We start from the raw sequence: 12,381 nt of genomic DNA, 5'->3' as shown, positions 1-12,381 counted from the left end.
TTTTTTTTTTTAAGAGTGCTGAGTCTATGGGGAGACGAGGAGCTTAGAGAGTCAAAGGCAGGTGTTAGGGATCCTCAGCAAACTTCTGTTCACGTGCTGAAGCTCCAGTGTTCATGTCTCCTCCCCCAAGAAGCCTTCCGGGACCATGTCCTGACCCCAGGGGACTAGGGTGTCTGCACAGCTCTGACCTCTCTCAGGACTGGGTGCTCCTGGGGAACCCATCATCCAAGCTGAGGCTCTTGGGGCCCTGGGTGATGCCGGAAATGAATACATGAATGCCAGGGCTGGGGAGAGCGGAGCTGAGACCAGGAAGTGCGCTGAGGGACAGCAGGCGGCGAGGATGCCTGGGGTCCAGCGAGAGGGAAGCGGCGCCCTGCCCCCTCCCGTGAGACTCCGGCCCCGAGGCTTGCAGAAGGGCGGGTCTTCGCTGTGTCTTCTTCATTCTCGCCCTCGGCGGTCCGCCCGGGCTCCAGTTCCTCTTCCCCTGCGCCGCCGGGTGCGGAGCCTCCGGAGCCACAGGGACCCGCCGCGGGGACCGGAGAGGGGCCGCCGGCTGAGCGCCCGCCCGGGGCCGGGTGACCCACCGCTGAGGTCCTCCGCGCGGAGCTCCAGCACCGCCAGGTAAGGGCGGGGTAAAGGGCCGCAAAGGGAGGGCAGAGGCCAGAACCCGGGTCTGTGCAGGGCGCCCCCATCCACCCACCCATCCCCGGACTCCGGGACCCGGTCCCTGGGAGACGGTCCACGGGAGACCGCCCGCTGCCCGCGACAGCTCATTTGCATACGGCTCCGTCTTGGCCAATGAGGCCGCCGGGAACGTTGGGGCAAGTGGTCGGCAAGCTCATCAGTCCACAGAGCCAAACAGCAACAGCACAGCGATGGACACTGCTCTTGAGAGCCACATTTTTTAAACTTAAACTTCTCCGAACCGCCTAAACCTCTTCAACATAGACGCGCCCAGGCCGTGGGTATTTCGTGGGAGGGCCACACTCGAGGGGCCAAAGAGCCGCAGTTCGCCGACCAGGGTGTTGGGAGGGGGGGCTTAGGCCAAGGCCAGGGGAACCCATCTGGTAGAAGGGGCAGCGCCAGGGCTCTGGCCTCCGGCCTCAGTCTTCCCCCTCCGGGAAATGGGTACCCATTTGGGGAAATGGGGAAAGACTGAGGCTGGAGGCCAGAGCCTGGCCATAAGGGGCTACCAGGGAGGGGATGCCTATGACCCAAAGCGTCCTGAGCTGTCCTCGGAGCTATTAAAAGCAGACAAACCCCAACTCGCAACAAACGGGGTGTCGAGGGCGAGGGTGACCACAGGCCTTTATAAAGGTCAGGGCTTGCATTCTGGTGTCTCCGCCTTAGGTCGCTTGAATGGGGCGCGCCCTGCCATGGGCGCTGTGGTTGCTGCTGCTCCTGCAGGACCCATGCAGCCTGGGGCTGTCCTGCAACGTGTCCTCGGAGGACGTGGACTGGAACGCTGAGTTCACAGCCACCTGTCTGAACTTCAGCGGCCGAGGCCTGAGCATCCCCAGGAACGGGTCTCTGCAGGCCAGCGGCGTGCTCCTCCTGGACCTGTCTGGGAACGGCCTCCGGGAGCTCCCGTGGTCCTTTTTCGCCCGCCTGGGGAACCTGCAGATCCTCAACGTGACCCACAACCCGCTGGACCGCGTGGACGCGGAGCTGGCCGAACGCTGCGCCCTGGACCTGCAGGCGGACTGCCGCTGCGCCCTGGCCTCCTGGCACCGGGTCCGGCAGGACAACTGCTCTGACCAGCTGCCCCTGCAGTGCCTGGATGCGGGCACCTTCGCCTGGCGCAACCTCTCTGCCTTCCTGGAGGTCAGCTGTCCCCCTGGCCTGAGCGTGGCGGCCATCGGGGCGCTGGCGGCCGGTGGGAGCCTGCTCCTCGGGCTCGCCGTAGCTGGCTCATTGCTGCTCTGGAGAGCCCGGTCACGCTGGTCACCCAGGAGACAGAGCCAGGACAAAACGTGGGCTGCCCCGGGGGGGCCCAGGCCCAGCTCAGGCTGGCAGACGAGATACAGTAGCCGGAGCCTCAGCCTTCATCAACCAGAAGCCACCCTGCCCAGACCCCCCACACCTGACTACGAGAATGTGTTCATAGGCCAGCCGCCTGCCAACCACCAGCCGACCAAACACGGGTGAGTAACCCACACACGTTTGCCTGTAGGACTCTGGAGCCAGATGGCCAGGGTTCAAGTCCCAGCTCTGCCTCTTGTAGGCCGTGTGATCCCGAGCCATTAGCTTTTCCCCCTCCGGGTCTCAGTTCCTCATCGGTAAAACGGGGATAACAGGAATCCCACCTTATGGAGGAATAAGTGAGCCCCTGTGGATGGGACAGACTCCCTCCATGACCTACAAACCCAGTTTCTGGCTGCCAAGGTCGGAGAGAGGAGGCAAGGTCTCCAGGCAGACGGGGGCCTTGAGGTGCCGGTCCACAGCCTGGGTGCAGATATCTGTGACCCCGCGCTGCCTCTGAACCACTAGCTCCGTCTCTGTGTCAGGGGGACCGCCCTCCCCCCCTCTCCCTTGAACACTGAGAGATGCTAAGAAAGACGCCTGTCCATCTCCCCTGTACAAAGCCCCAATGTCTCTAGGTCAGGCTGGGGTTAGGTGGGTTCAACTTCTCCAGGCTGGATGAGAAGTGGATGGGATCTCAGGAACAAATGTCAGCGGGTGGGAGAGAACAGAGAAACTGCTGTCAAAGGGTTTGGAGACAGCAAAACATGAGCGCTGCGGCTGAAGCGGGTGGGAGGATACAAGCCGGACGGGAACAGGGTCCTGGCGGAGTCTGGAGGGTGAGGTCCAGTTCGGGGTGCGGTGGGGAAGCTATGGGACTCTATTGATGAGAAATTAGAGAGTATGCAAAGCAGATGAAAACACCGCTTAAAAGCAGAAGTGGGCTGCGGAAGGGATTTGAGGGAACTAGGCTTGCTAAAGCAGCTTAGCTCTGCCTGTTGCTCTCCTCTGCTTCCCTGTCCCTACGGGCTCAGGGCCAGACTCTTCCAAAAACATTTAGGATTGAATGCGTCATTCCCACTTTACGTTTTACAGATGAAGAAAGATAGGCTCTGGGAGGAAGGGAAATGACTTTTCCCAAGGTCACACTGTGAGTCAGAAGCAGAGGAAGGAAACAAATTCTGACTCCCAGTCCTGTCCACGCCTGTACAACCATATATGTGTTTGGAGTAATTCATACTAAAGTGTGAGTGAGTGATAGACATCACTTACCCAACATGGCCTTTGTTACAAGAGGTCCCAGGGTGGGATTAAGATGTTCAGGAGGAAGGAAAGTTCTTCTCTGGGGGTCTTGCCTACCACAGCTAAACATTCTTAAGGAGCCATATCCTCCCTAACTAATGTATGGGTGCAAAAAGTGAGTTTCTGAGACTTATGTTTTTAAAAAAATTATATATATATATAATGATAGATTTAGGTATTCTTTTTTTAAAAAATATATTTTATTGATTTTGTACAGAGAGGAAGGGAGAGAGATAGAGAGTTAGAAACATCAATGAGAGAGTCATCGATCAGCTGCCTCTTGCACACCCCCTACTGGGGATGTGCCCGCAACCAAGGTACATGCCCCTGACCAGAATCAAACCCGGGACCTTTCAGTCCCCAAGCCGATGCTCTATCCATTGAGCCAAACCAGTTTCGGCTAAAAATATGTATTTTATTGATTTTTTTACAGAGAGGAAGGGAGAGGGAGAGAGAGTTAGAAACATCGATGATAGAGAAACATCAACCAGCTACCTGTGGCACACTCCCTACTGGGGATGTACCCGCAACCAAAGTACATGCCCTTGACCGGAATCAAACCTGGACCCTTGAGTCTGCAGGCCGACGCTCTATCCATTGAGCCAAACCGCTTAGGGCCTTATTTTTATTTTGTGTTCACAAAGTCTGCTACTTCAGGGACCATGGAAACATTGCCGGTTCCAGCAACTTAAGTTTATGGGGCTGATGTGACCAGAGCTAGCATTTTTTCCAAAAGAAACTGAAGGCTAGATTTTAATGTAAAACAAAAACAAAAAACTACACTGGCCCCAAGTCCTCAGCCCTCAGCACTATGTGCTGAATCCGCAGAACCTTCCCTGACTCACTGGCCCTGACTTCCTTTTCTGGGAGAAAGTTGCTAGGCTGGGAGAACGTGTCCCTGGCTTCAGTTTCTTCACATGTAAATGAGGAGGGAACTTCCTTTGCCTCTCCAAGCTGATGTGCCTCCCCCCCCAGAGTCCTCCTTTCTACCCAGCTTCTGTCCCCACAGGCCTCACCCTTCAGAGGACACCGACTGCTACATGAACTACGAGGACCTCCGCCGAGCCTCCCAGCCCGTCTACGGGAACCTGCAGTACCCCGGCCAGGGCCCGGCGGCCGAAGATGAGTACGTGATCGGGCACTGAGCCGGAACTCCAGCCTGCCCCCTTCCAGACCTCCCCTGGCCTCAGTCTCCCAGCCTGAGGAATGGGGACAGGGAAGAACTGTCTTTGCAAGCCCTCTCCCCAGCTCCCGCTCTGCTCTTCAGACCCCTGAAGAGGAGACTCCAACACAGACACAGGGGTTCACGATGTCAACTCCATTGTCACCTTCCTCTCGGTGTACAGGTGGTGCCCAATAAACACTGAGGCCGAAACCGGTTTGGCTCAGTGGATAGAGCATCGGCCTGCGGACTCAAGGGTCTCAGGTTCGATTCCGGTCAAGGGCATGTACCTTGGTTGTGAGCACATCCCCAGTGTGGGGGGTTTGTAGGAGGCAGCTGATCGATGTTTCTCTCTCATCGATGTTTCTAACTCTCTGTCCCTCTCTCTTCCTCTCTGTAAAAAATAAAATATATTAAAAAATAAATAAATAAAAATAAACACTGTGAGGCTGGTGAGATTGCTGGCTCAGAGGGAGAAGGTTCCTGTCAGTGATTTCCTGAACTCTCAAGATTAATCTCTGGAGACTCCTGAATTTCTCCCCAGCCCCTTTCCGCTGTCCCTCCCAGGTCCCCGGCATCCAGATTCAGCCCCCAGGGCAGCCCACGCCAGCCCCAGACGGATTTATGTAACTCAGGAATCAGGATTGTGTCCTTCCCCTGCTCACACACCCTCTCTGGCTCCCCATTGTCCCTGGGTCCGCAGTCTGGTAATTTGAGGATGGTATGACCCAGCCTTGTCTACCTCACTGTCTCTCCCATCCCTCTGCCCTCTGTCTGGGCCTCATCACCAGCTAGCCCCCTCCCTGCTGAACCTTTCATTTTCCTAAGCCATTTACGCATGCCACTCCTTTTGCCCAGAATGCCACCCCTTCCTCTTTTTCTTACTCGTAAACACCCTAAGAGTTGCAGAACTGTGGCTGGGGCGTCAGGAGTTAAGAGTTCAAGTCCTAACTCTGCCATTAATTCCACATGTCTCGTTCCCCACATCTGTAAAATGCAATGTTAGACTTGGTCTCTCAGTCTGTGTTTTACTTAAAATGTTCTTTTTTATTGATTTTAGAGAGGAAGAGGGTGAGATAGAAACATCAATGATGAGAGAGGATCATTGATCGACTGACTCCTGCACAGGGTGTGCCCTGACCAGGAATCAAACCATGACCCCCTAGTTCATAGGTCAATGCACAACCACGGAGCCACACTAGCTGGGCTCTAAGGCTGTTGAGCTCTAATACACTGATATCTTAACTCATCCAGAAACAGGAGTGCTGAGAGATGAGCAGAGAGAGAAACGGAGACCCAGAGAAATGGAGCTGGACAAGCGTGGAGATAGGGATGTCCCAGGTGCCCTTGAAGGATTGCCAGCACCATCCCATTGCCTGTCAGCTGCAAGAACGCCCTGCTGCCCATTCACCGAACCTTCCGCTCACCCCTATCGTAGGTCCCTGTGGGAACTGAGGCCAGGGAGGGGCAGGCTCTTTCCAAGGTCCCCAGATCAGGCATCATAGGCGTCAGGTCTGACAGATTCACTTTTATTACCACAGTTTAAATAAATGTACACCCTGCTGGATCAGCCCTCCCCAGCTCTCTGGCCCTCAGGCCAGTCACCCCAATAAATTAATAATAAATATCAACTCATAAAAACGTTGTTTTTTGGCGGCAGGCCGCAGACAGCAATGATTGCCATTGCATTATTTCGGGTCCCACTAGCCCATTCCATGCGACAGGCCCGGACTGAGGTCGCCTCCCACTGAGCACGGGCCGTGGATGGAGGTCCAGGTCCGCTCACACGCAGTGGCAGTCGCTGGCCACGAGGTCGTCGAAGGGCGTGAGGGACACGCGGCCCTCGCTGTCCCGGTGCAGCAGCACCACCGGCTCGTAGCTGGCGGGCACGCAGCAGGGCGCGGGCACGCCCTCGGGCTTCCGGCGGTGCAGGCGCGCCAGCATCTGCGCATGCCTGCTGGCCGGCCGGAACTGGCTCGGGCACGCGCCGCCGCACATGCGCACATCCAGCTCGCGCGGCGCCACGACCCAGTCGGCCCAGCCCAGGTCCTCCAGCGACGCGCGCAGGCTCCGCAGGCTGCAGCAGCGGCCCTCGCCGAGCGGGCAGCCGTCCGGGGCGCGCGCATGCGTGCTGCGGCGCCCCCTGCCGGCGCGTGGCCGCCAGTGCAGCTCCAGCCGCAGCCCCGCCGCAGTCGATGCCTCCGCCCGCAACCGATCAGGCGGCAGCCAGTTCAGACGCAGGGCGGGCTCCCGGGAGACGCCGAAGCCCATCTGACGCTGCAGCGGCCGCGTCACATCCCACGTGCGCGACTCCGTTGGGGAGGACAGCCTGAGCAGGGCCCGATGCAGGCGGGAGGCTGCGGGGAGCCCCTTAGACAGGTTGGCCCTGGGGATGCCCAGGTGCAGGCGGCCGCCTGGTCCAAGTCTCACTGTGGGAGAGAGAAAGAGAGAGGAAGGCCAGTCACCCACGGGCCTACATTTCCTCCCACGGGCCAGGTGGATCCCACCTCAGGGCAATGGCATAAACCCCTTCCTCCATCAGCCACACTCTTTCCCTGAATCCCTCCAACCTACCTAAAACAGCACCAGCCTATTTTATTTGGTAGGGATTTGTCTGCCTGGTCACCACCGTGCATGGCACACAGTAGGTGCTTAGTCAGATGCTGGTTCCACCTCCTCCTGGCAGTCAAAGACATTTTCGTTGAAGACCTACTACGTGCCTGGGGCTAGGGTTTCAGCAACCAGACTCTGTTTTCAACTCCTTGGGTCTCGGTTTCCCACTTGAGAAAAGAAGGGTACCAGGCTCCCCAGGATTTGCAGACCCCCAGGCTGGGGCAGGTGTTGGGGCTACTGCAGAGACTGGCGTTGGAGTTGGTGTGTTAGGCTGAAAGGATTACCTGGAGTCTCAGCACCAGTGGGATTAGGGCAGGATAAAACCAGTTCTAGTTTGACACCCTCTCCCCACCCCCTCCAGGTTCCAGCGCAGGCCAGATCTTCGTTTGCCCTCTCCACCTCCCGGAGTCCCCTGGGAGGGCGCAGAAATAGTCCCCTCCTCCTTTCAGGGCACCTGCCGTGTGTGACTTTAGCAGTGCCTTGCAGCGAAATTGCATCAGATTCAGAATCAGAGTGGATTCTCCCCTTCTTTGTGCACTAAGTCCCTCCTGCTCCCCTTCCCACCCCCCTGCCCCTGCATCCATCCTGTTGGATCCCACCCACCTTCAGCCCCAGCTACACTCAAGGACAGGACCACGCACCCTGCCAGACCTCATCTCAGGGCTCTCCAGGCTGGGCGAGCCTTCAGGAGAGTCGCTGGCTTCTCCTCGCCTCAGTTTCCCCATCTGCTACCCGAGGAGATGTAATCCTCCTCTCCCACGCTGGCTAAGCCTCTTTTGTCCCAACGCAAACAGGGACGCTAGCTCCCCAGTCAGCCCGGAGGAGGGACATGTTTGTCCGGCTCACAGATGGGGAAACTGAGGCTCAGCATGATGCTGTATAACTCAGAACCTCTGGTTAGATGATAGAAGCTGCTTGGGTGTGTGTGAGGGGGCGTATTTGAGGTTTCACTCACGCTTTGGGGTGAGAATCTGGATGTGAGAGGCAGGGATGAGGCCCGGGTTCGGTCCTCCCAGGTCTGGTTTGCTCGAAGCCTGGTCAGCAAATCTTCATAGCGTTTCCTCAGCTCCCGGAGTCTGGAGCTGTTCGGACTGGCATGCACGTGTGAGGGTCCCGGGCCGGCCTGGAGGTGCTCCTGGGCGAGGGAGAGGGTGTCTCCGCTCGGCAGCCCGGGGAGCGCCAGCAGCATCAGCAGCAGCATCGCAGGGCAGCGCGGCGGGCGGGCCTGCCCGGGCAGAGCCCTGCTCCTGTGCTCCGAGCTGTGACTGACCGGACGCTGCTGCCAGACTTTATATCCCCCGGACTTTGTCCGCCCCCGCCCGCCCGGTCCCGCCGGCACAGTAAACACTCCCGGGACCACAGCTGGGCAGGGTCTGTGGCTGCTTCTCTGGGAGAAGCTTGAGGGGGGTGCTCCTGGGGAAGCTGGGGCCCAGGAGTGCCTCTGAGACGTCTGTGAAATGGGGGCATCATCCTAGGTTGGTGGGCTGATGGGAAAATAGATTTTCTCAAAACACACACACACACACACACACACAAAACAAACCCTCAACATTATTATGTGCTAAACTCCACAGCAAGAGCTTTCAAAGTGGCCTTCTTTCCTGATGGCGTTTCCTCTCTTCCCGCTCTGGTTAGAACCAAAGGCTGAATCTATATGGAAAAACAAGGCGGCCATAGCTGGTTCGGCTCAGTGGATAGAGCACCGGTCTGCGGACTGACGAGTTTGGGTTCAATTCCAGTCAAGGGCACAGGCCTGGGTTGCGGGCTCGGTCCCTAATAAGGGGGCATGCGGGAGGCAGCCAATCAATGACTCTCATCCTTGATGTTTCTATCTCTCCCTCTCCCTTCCACTCTGAAATAAAAAAAAATATTTAAAAAGAAAGAAAAAGCAGAGGAGAAAGGGCTAGAAAGAGCCAGAAAGTGTTACCTGGGCAAGTCATTTCTCTCCATCACACCCCTGTTCATTTGGGAAGCAAGGACTGAGTCTTTCACTGGGGACAAGGTTACATGATGTATAAAGGACATGGCAGGCATATAGTAGGTGCTTCCTATGCTGGCACTGGTATTTTTGGCACTTACTCACCCTCATCTAGGAAACTCCTACTCATTCTTCAAAACCCTACTCAAAAAGCCCCTCCTCCATTCATTCCTCCAACCCAAGCCTGCCCCCCCAGCGCTGGCAGTGTTGACTTTGTCTGCCCCAGACTTGGGAGTTCCTGGAATATTTGGGCAGGGATAAAGCCACTCTGGACACCAGTTCCCTGGCTGGCCCAGAGAGTAGGTGACAGAGAATTGGAGGGCTGCCCTTTAGGGCAGGGAGGGCAGGTGTTGGGTCCAGCCACCAGATGGTGAAGGAGCAGAAGGTGCCCCAGGAACACCCTTCCTCCTGGGTAACCCAGAGCTTTTTCCGCTGCTCAAGACTCCGGGCCCCAGGCAACCAGCCCCTGTGCTGTGGGGAGGGTGGGCAGCAGTGTGAGACAGATGGTGGGAATGTGATGCGTATGATAGGAGTGTGCAGGCAAGAATTACAAGGATCAATGGGGGCCACACAGCACATACCCACCAGCTGTGCTAGGCCAGCCAAGCCTAGCCTCCTCCCCGTCCCCCCCATACCCCCTCGCACCCCCCTGAGTCAGCCTCAGCTCTGTGCAGTGGAATCATACCAGGCCATAGGAGAGTCCTGAGGGCCCTGTGACCTCCCAGGTAAGCTGCAGGGGCTTAACAAACACATGTGCTCACCCTAACATCCTGACTGCAGGAGGCTGGGCGTCTTGCCCCACCGGCTTGGCACAAAGCAAGTACTCAATAAAGGATGTAGGGATGACTAAGCACGGAGCTAAAGCTCCCTCTCCCCCACACACACCAGCAGAGGCGGGGCCCCAGGGTCACTCCAGAGTGCTGAGTCACCCTCACATGGCAGGGCCAGGTCAGCAGGGGGCAGAGAGAGCCACGCATGGGGTGCTGTCCAAGGTGGCAGCCTGCAGATGAATAGTGAATGGTGAGACCACAGCCTTCGCTGGACTCCACGAATGGATAAGAGAACCAGACCCCGGGGCACAAGAAGCCACATAGGTTTTAGGGGTGACTCCGCAAAGGGGACTCACACATGTCTGGCTTTCTACTGGCTATTTCCAGGCCTGGGATGGGACTCTGAAGTCTCTCTCCCCCACCACACTTCCATCTATTTGTGGTTTTCCCTAAATATAAAAGCTTCCAAGGGTTTGGCCGGATCCAGCCCCATCAGCCTAGACAGCTGTCAGCTCCAGAGGAGCCATTCTGTGTTCACATTGCCGCCCCTCCTCTCGCTGACACTTGGCACAAGCGGCTTCAACCAGCAGAGCCTCAGCTTCCCCATGTGTAAAAGGCGGTCACCCTCGCTGGTTTGGCTCAATGGACAGAGTGGGGGCCTGCGGACTAAAGGGTCCCGGGTTCGATTCCGGTCAAGGGCACATCCCTGGGTTGCGGGCTCGGTCCCCAGTAGCGGGTGTGCAGGAGGCAGCTGATTGGTGTTTCCCTCTCATCAATGTTTCTAACTTTATGTCCCTCTCCCTTTCTCTCCGTAAAAAATCAATAAAATATATATATTTTTAAAAAGGATCGACAGCCAGATGAAAAGATGGACAGGACAAGGTGTGGGAAAGGGCCATGGGGTGCACCGCCCTCCCAGCACCTCCTCGTGTTCACCAGCCCGGAGGCTCTGGGAACCCCATTGCCCGGGGTTTTATGGAGGCTTCATGATGCAGGCATGGTTGGTGAAGTCATTGGCCATTGGTGATTGGTTCAACCTTCAGTGCCTCTCCTCTCCCCTCCCCAGGGGTCAGGGGTGGGCTTGAAACTTCTAACCTTGCTGCTGGCTCCACTGGCCACCAGCCCATCCTTAGTTCTGTGTTTATATTAACACATTGCGGGCGGATCATGAGCATTCTCGTGTTTTCATATTGCACAGTTTTACATAAATATTAAAAACACATTAAAAACACATAAATATTAGAATTAAATACCCATTGCATTTTTAAAAAATATATTTTTATTGATTTTTTTTACAGAGAGGAAGGTAGAGGGATAGAGAGCTAGAAACATCGATGAGAGAGAAACATCGGTCAGCTACCTCCTGCACACTCCCCACCAGGGATGCGCCCGCAACCAAGGCACATGTCCCTGACCGGAATCGAACCCGGGACCCTTCAGTCCGCAGGCTGATGCTCTATCCACTGAGCCAAACCGGTTTCGGCCCCATTGCATTTTGAAGTTATTTATCACATGTTCTTACAAGCTAATATCTTTTTGAAGTATGATACTTGGTAAAATGTTTTTTGTACTCGTTCAATAGAAACTTATCTGGCCGCCGGGTAAAGCTAGAAATAAAACTACTGGTGTGCAATGTGCTAACAGAAAAGACACCTTTCTCACTCTCCTCACAGGAAACTGCAGGGGGTTAGGAGCTCAGTACCAGGACTGGGGTGGGAGACCAAACATGTATTTCATACTGTAAGTCACAATATTTTTGCCAGTGAAAATGGTTTCTTGTGGTTTGGTGAGAAAGGAATTTCAAAGCACACATAGTATCAAGACTTATTGGGGTGAAGGGCAATAAGATGCCCTCCAGGATGCAGAGGGCAGGCGGGCTCTATAGCAACTGTCCAGAGATTCCTGATAATCCTCCATATTTTGAGAGAGAGAGAGAGGGAGAGAAGTGTGAGAGGTCTGGGATTTGAACCTGCAAACTAGGTATGTTCTCTGACTGGGAATCGAACCCACAACCTTTTGGTGCCCGGGACTATGTTCCTACCAACTGAGCCACCTGGCCAGGACCTCCATCTATTTCCTCGGTTTGAGGGAATGAGCAGGCTCTTTCAAACCGGCCAACCTTCTTCCTAATTCTTCATGGGCTTGTGCTGGGCCCTCCCGGGGACCAATCCCTTCCTGGACCTTCCAAAGTTCTTCGCTCTCATCCAAAGCCATCCTCTCCCCGATTGTCCCAGGCTGGACTCCACCCCTTTATGCCCCCACTTTGGCTCCACTGCCCTCCCCCCCAGTTCTGCTGCCTCATCGTCTGGTGTCTACTGTGCGTGTGCTGCCTCCCTGTGCCATCCAGGTTTCTGCTGTGCATGCGCCTCGCGAAGGAGTTTCCCTGCAGCTTTATCCCTGCCCCTGGGCGATCCTGGCTCAGGACGGGGAGCGGGGAGCGTCTTCCTGCCTGGGTGGGGTTAGGTCCCTGCATCTGGAGGGTGTGGCCGTCCCCCGGGAACCTGTGAACACTCTGGCTTCCTAGTGAATAGGCTTAATGTCCAATTCAGCTCCCCAGTGCTGGTTTAGTGTCTGATTCCATTTGCTCCCTTCCT

General features: G+C 56.2%; 2 protein-coding genes across 3 annotated transcripts; one reads left to right on the top strand and one right to left on the bottom strand.

Moving 5' to 3' along the window:
* Positions 1-309: 309 nt before the first annotated feature.
* On the top strand, positions 310-4,620 carry LRRC25 (leucine rich repeat containing 25). Of its 2 annotated transcripts, XM_036449883.2 has the most exons (3): positions 310-621; positions 1,351-2,144; positions 4,274-4,620. In XM_036449883.2, the coding sequence occupies exons 2-3, from the start codon at positions 1,360-1,362 to the stop codon at positions 4,407-4,409; spliced, it is 921 nt and encodes a 306-aa protein (XP_036305776.1). In that variant the 5' UTR covers positions 310-621; positions 1,351-1,359; the 3' UTR covers positions 4,410-4,620. The 2 variants fall into 2 exon arrangements, with proteins under 2 accessions (XP_036305776.1, XP_036305775.1); XM_036449882.2 differs by lacking the exon at positions 310-621 and having other exon boundaries at positions 1,135-2,144.
* A 1,314-nt stretch (positions 4,621-5,934) lies between these two features.
* On the bottom strand, positions 5,935-8,803 carry GDF15 (growth differentiation factor 15). Its single transcript, XM_036449884.2, is given in 3 exon segments — positions 5,935-6,855; positions 7,995-8,045; positions 8,048-8,803. Coding segments are annotated over 3 exon segments (891 nt in total). The 5' UTR covers positions 8,241-8,803; the 3' UTR covers positions 5,935-6,208.
* Between the last annotated feature and the right edge of the window lie 3,578 nt (positions 8,804-12,381).

Source organism: Pipistrellus kuhlii, unplaced genomic scaffold, assembly GCF_014108245.1.
Source record: "Pipistrellus kuhlii isolate mPipKuh1 unplaced genomic scaffold, mPipKuh1.p scaffold_m20_p_21, whole genome shotgun sequence".
Classification (NCBI taxonomy): domain Eukaryota; kingdom Metazoa; phylum Chordata; class Mammalia; order Chiroptera; family Vespertilionidae; genus Pipistrellus; species Pipistrellus kuhlii.
This window is presented reverse-complemented; position numbering and strand designations above follow the sequence as displayed.

Coding starts and splice junctions, on each gene's coding strand:
- LRRC25 (XM_036449883.2), top strand. CDS start 1,360: ATGGGGCGCGCCCTGCCATGGGCGCTGTGGTTGCTGCTGCTCCTGCAG. Junction 2,145..4,273: donor CACCAGCCGACCAAACACGG/GTGAGTAACCCA, acceptor CTGTCCCCACAG/GCCTCACCCTTCAGAGGACA.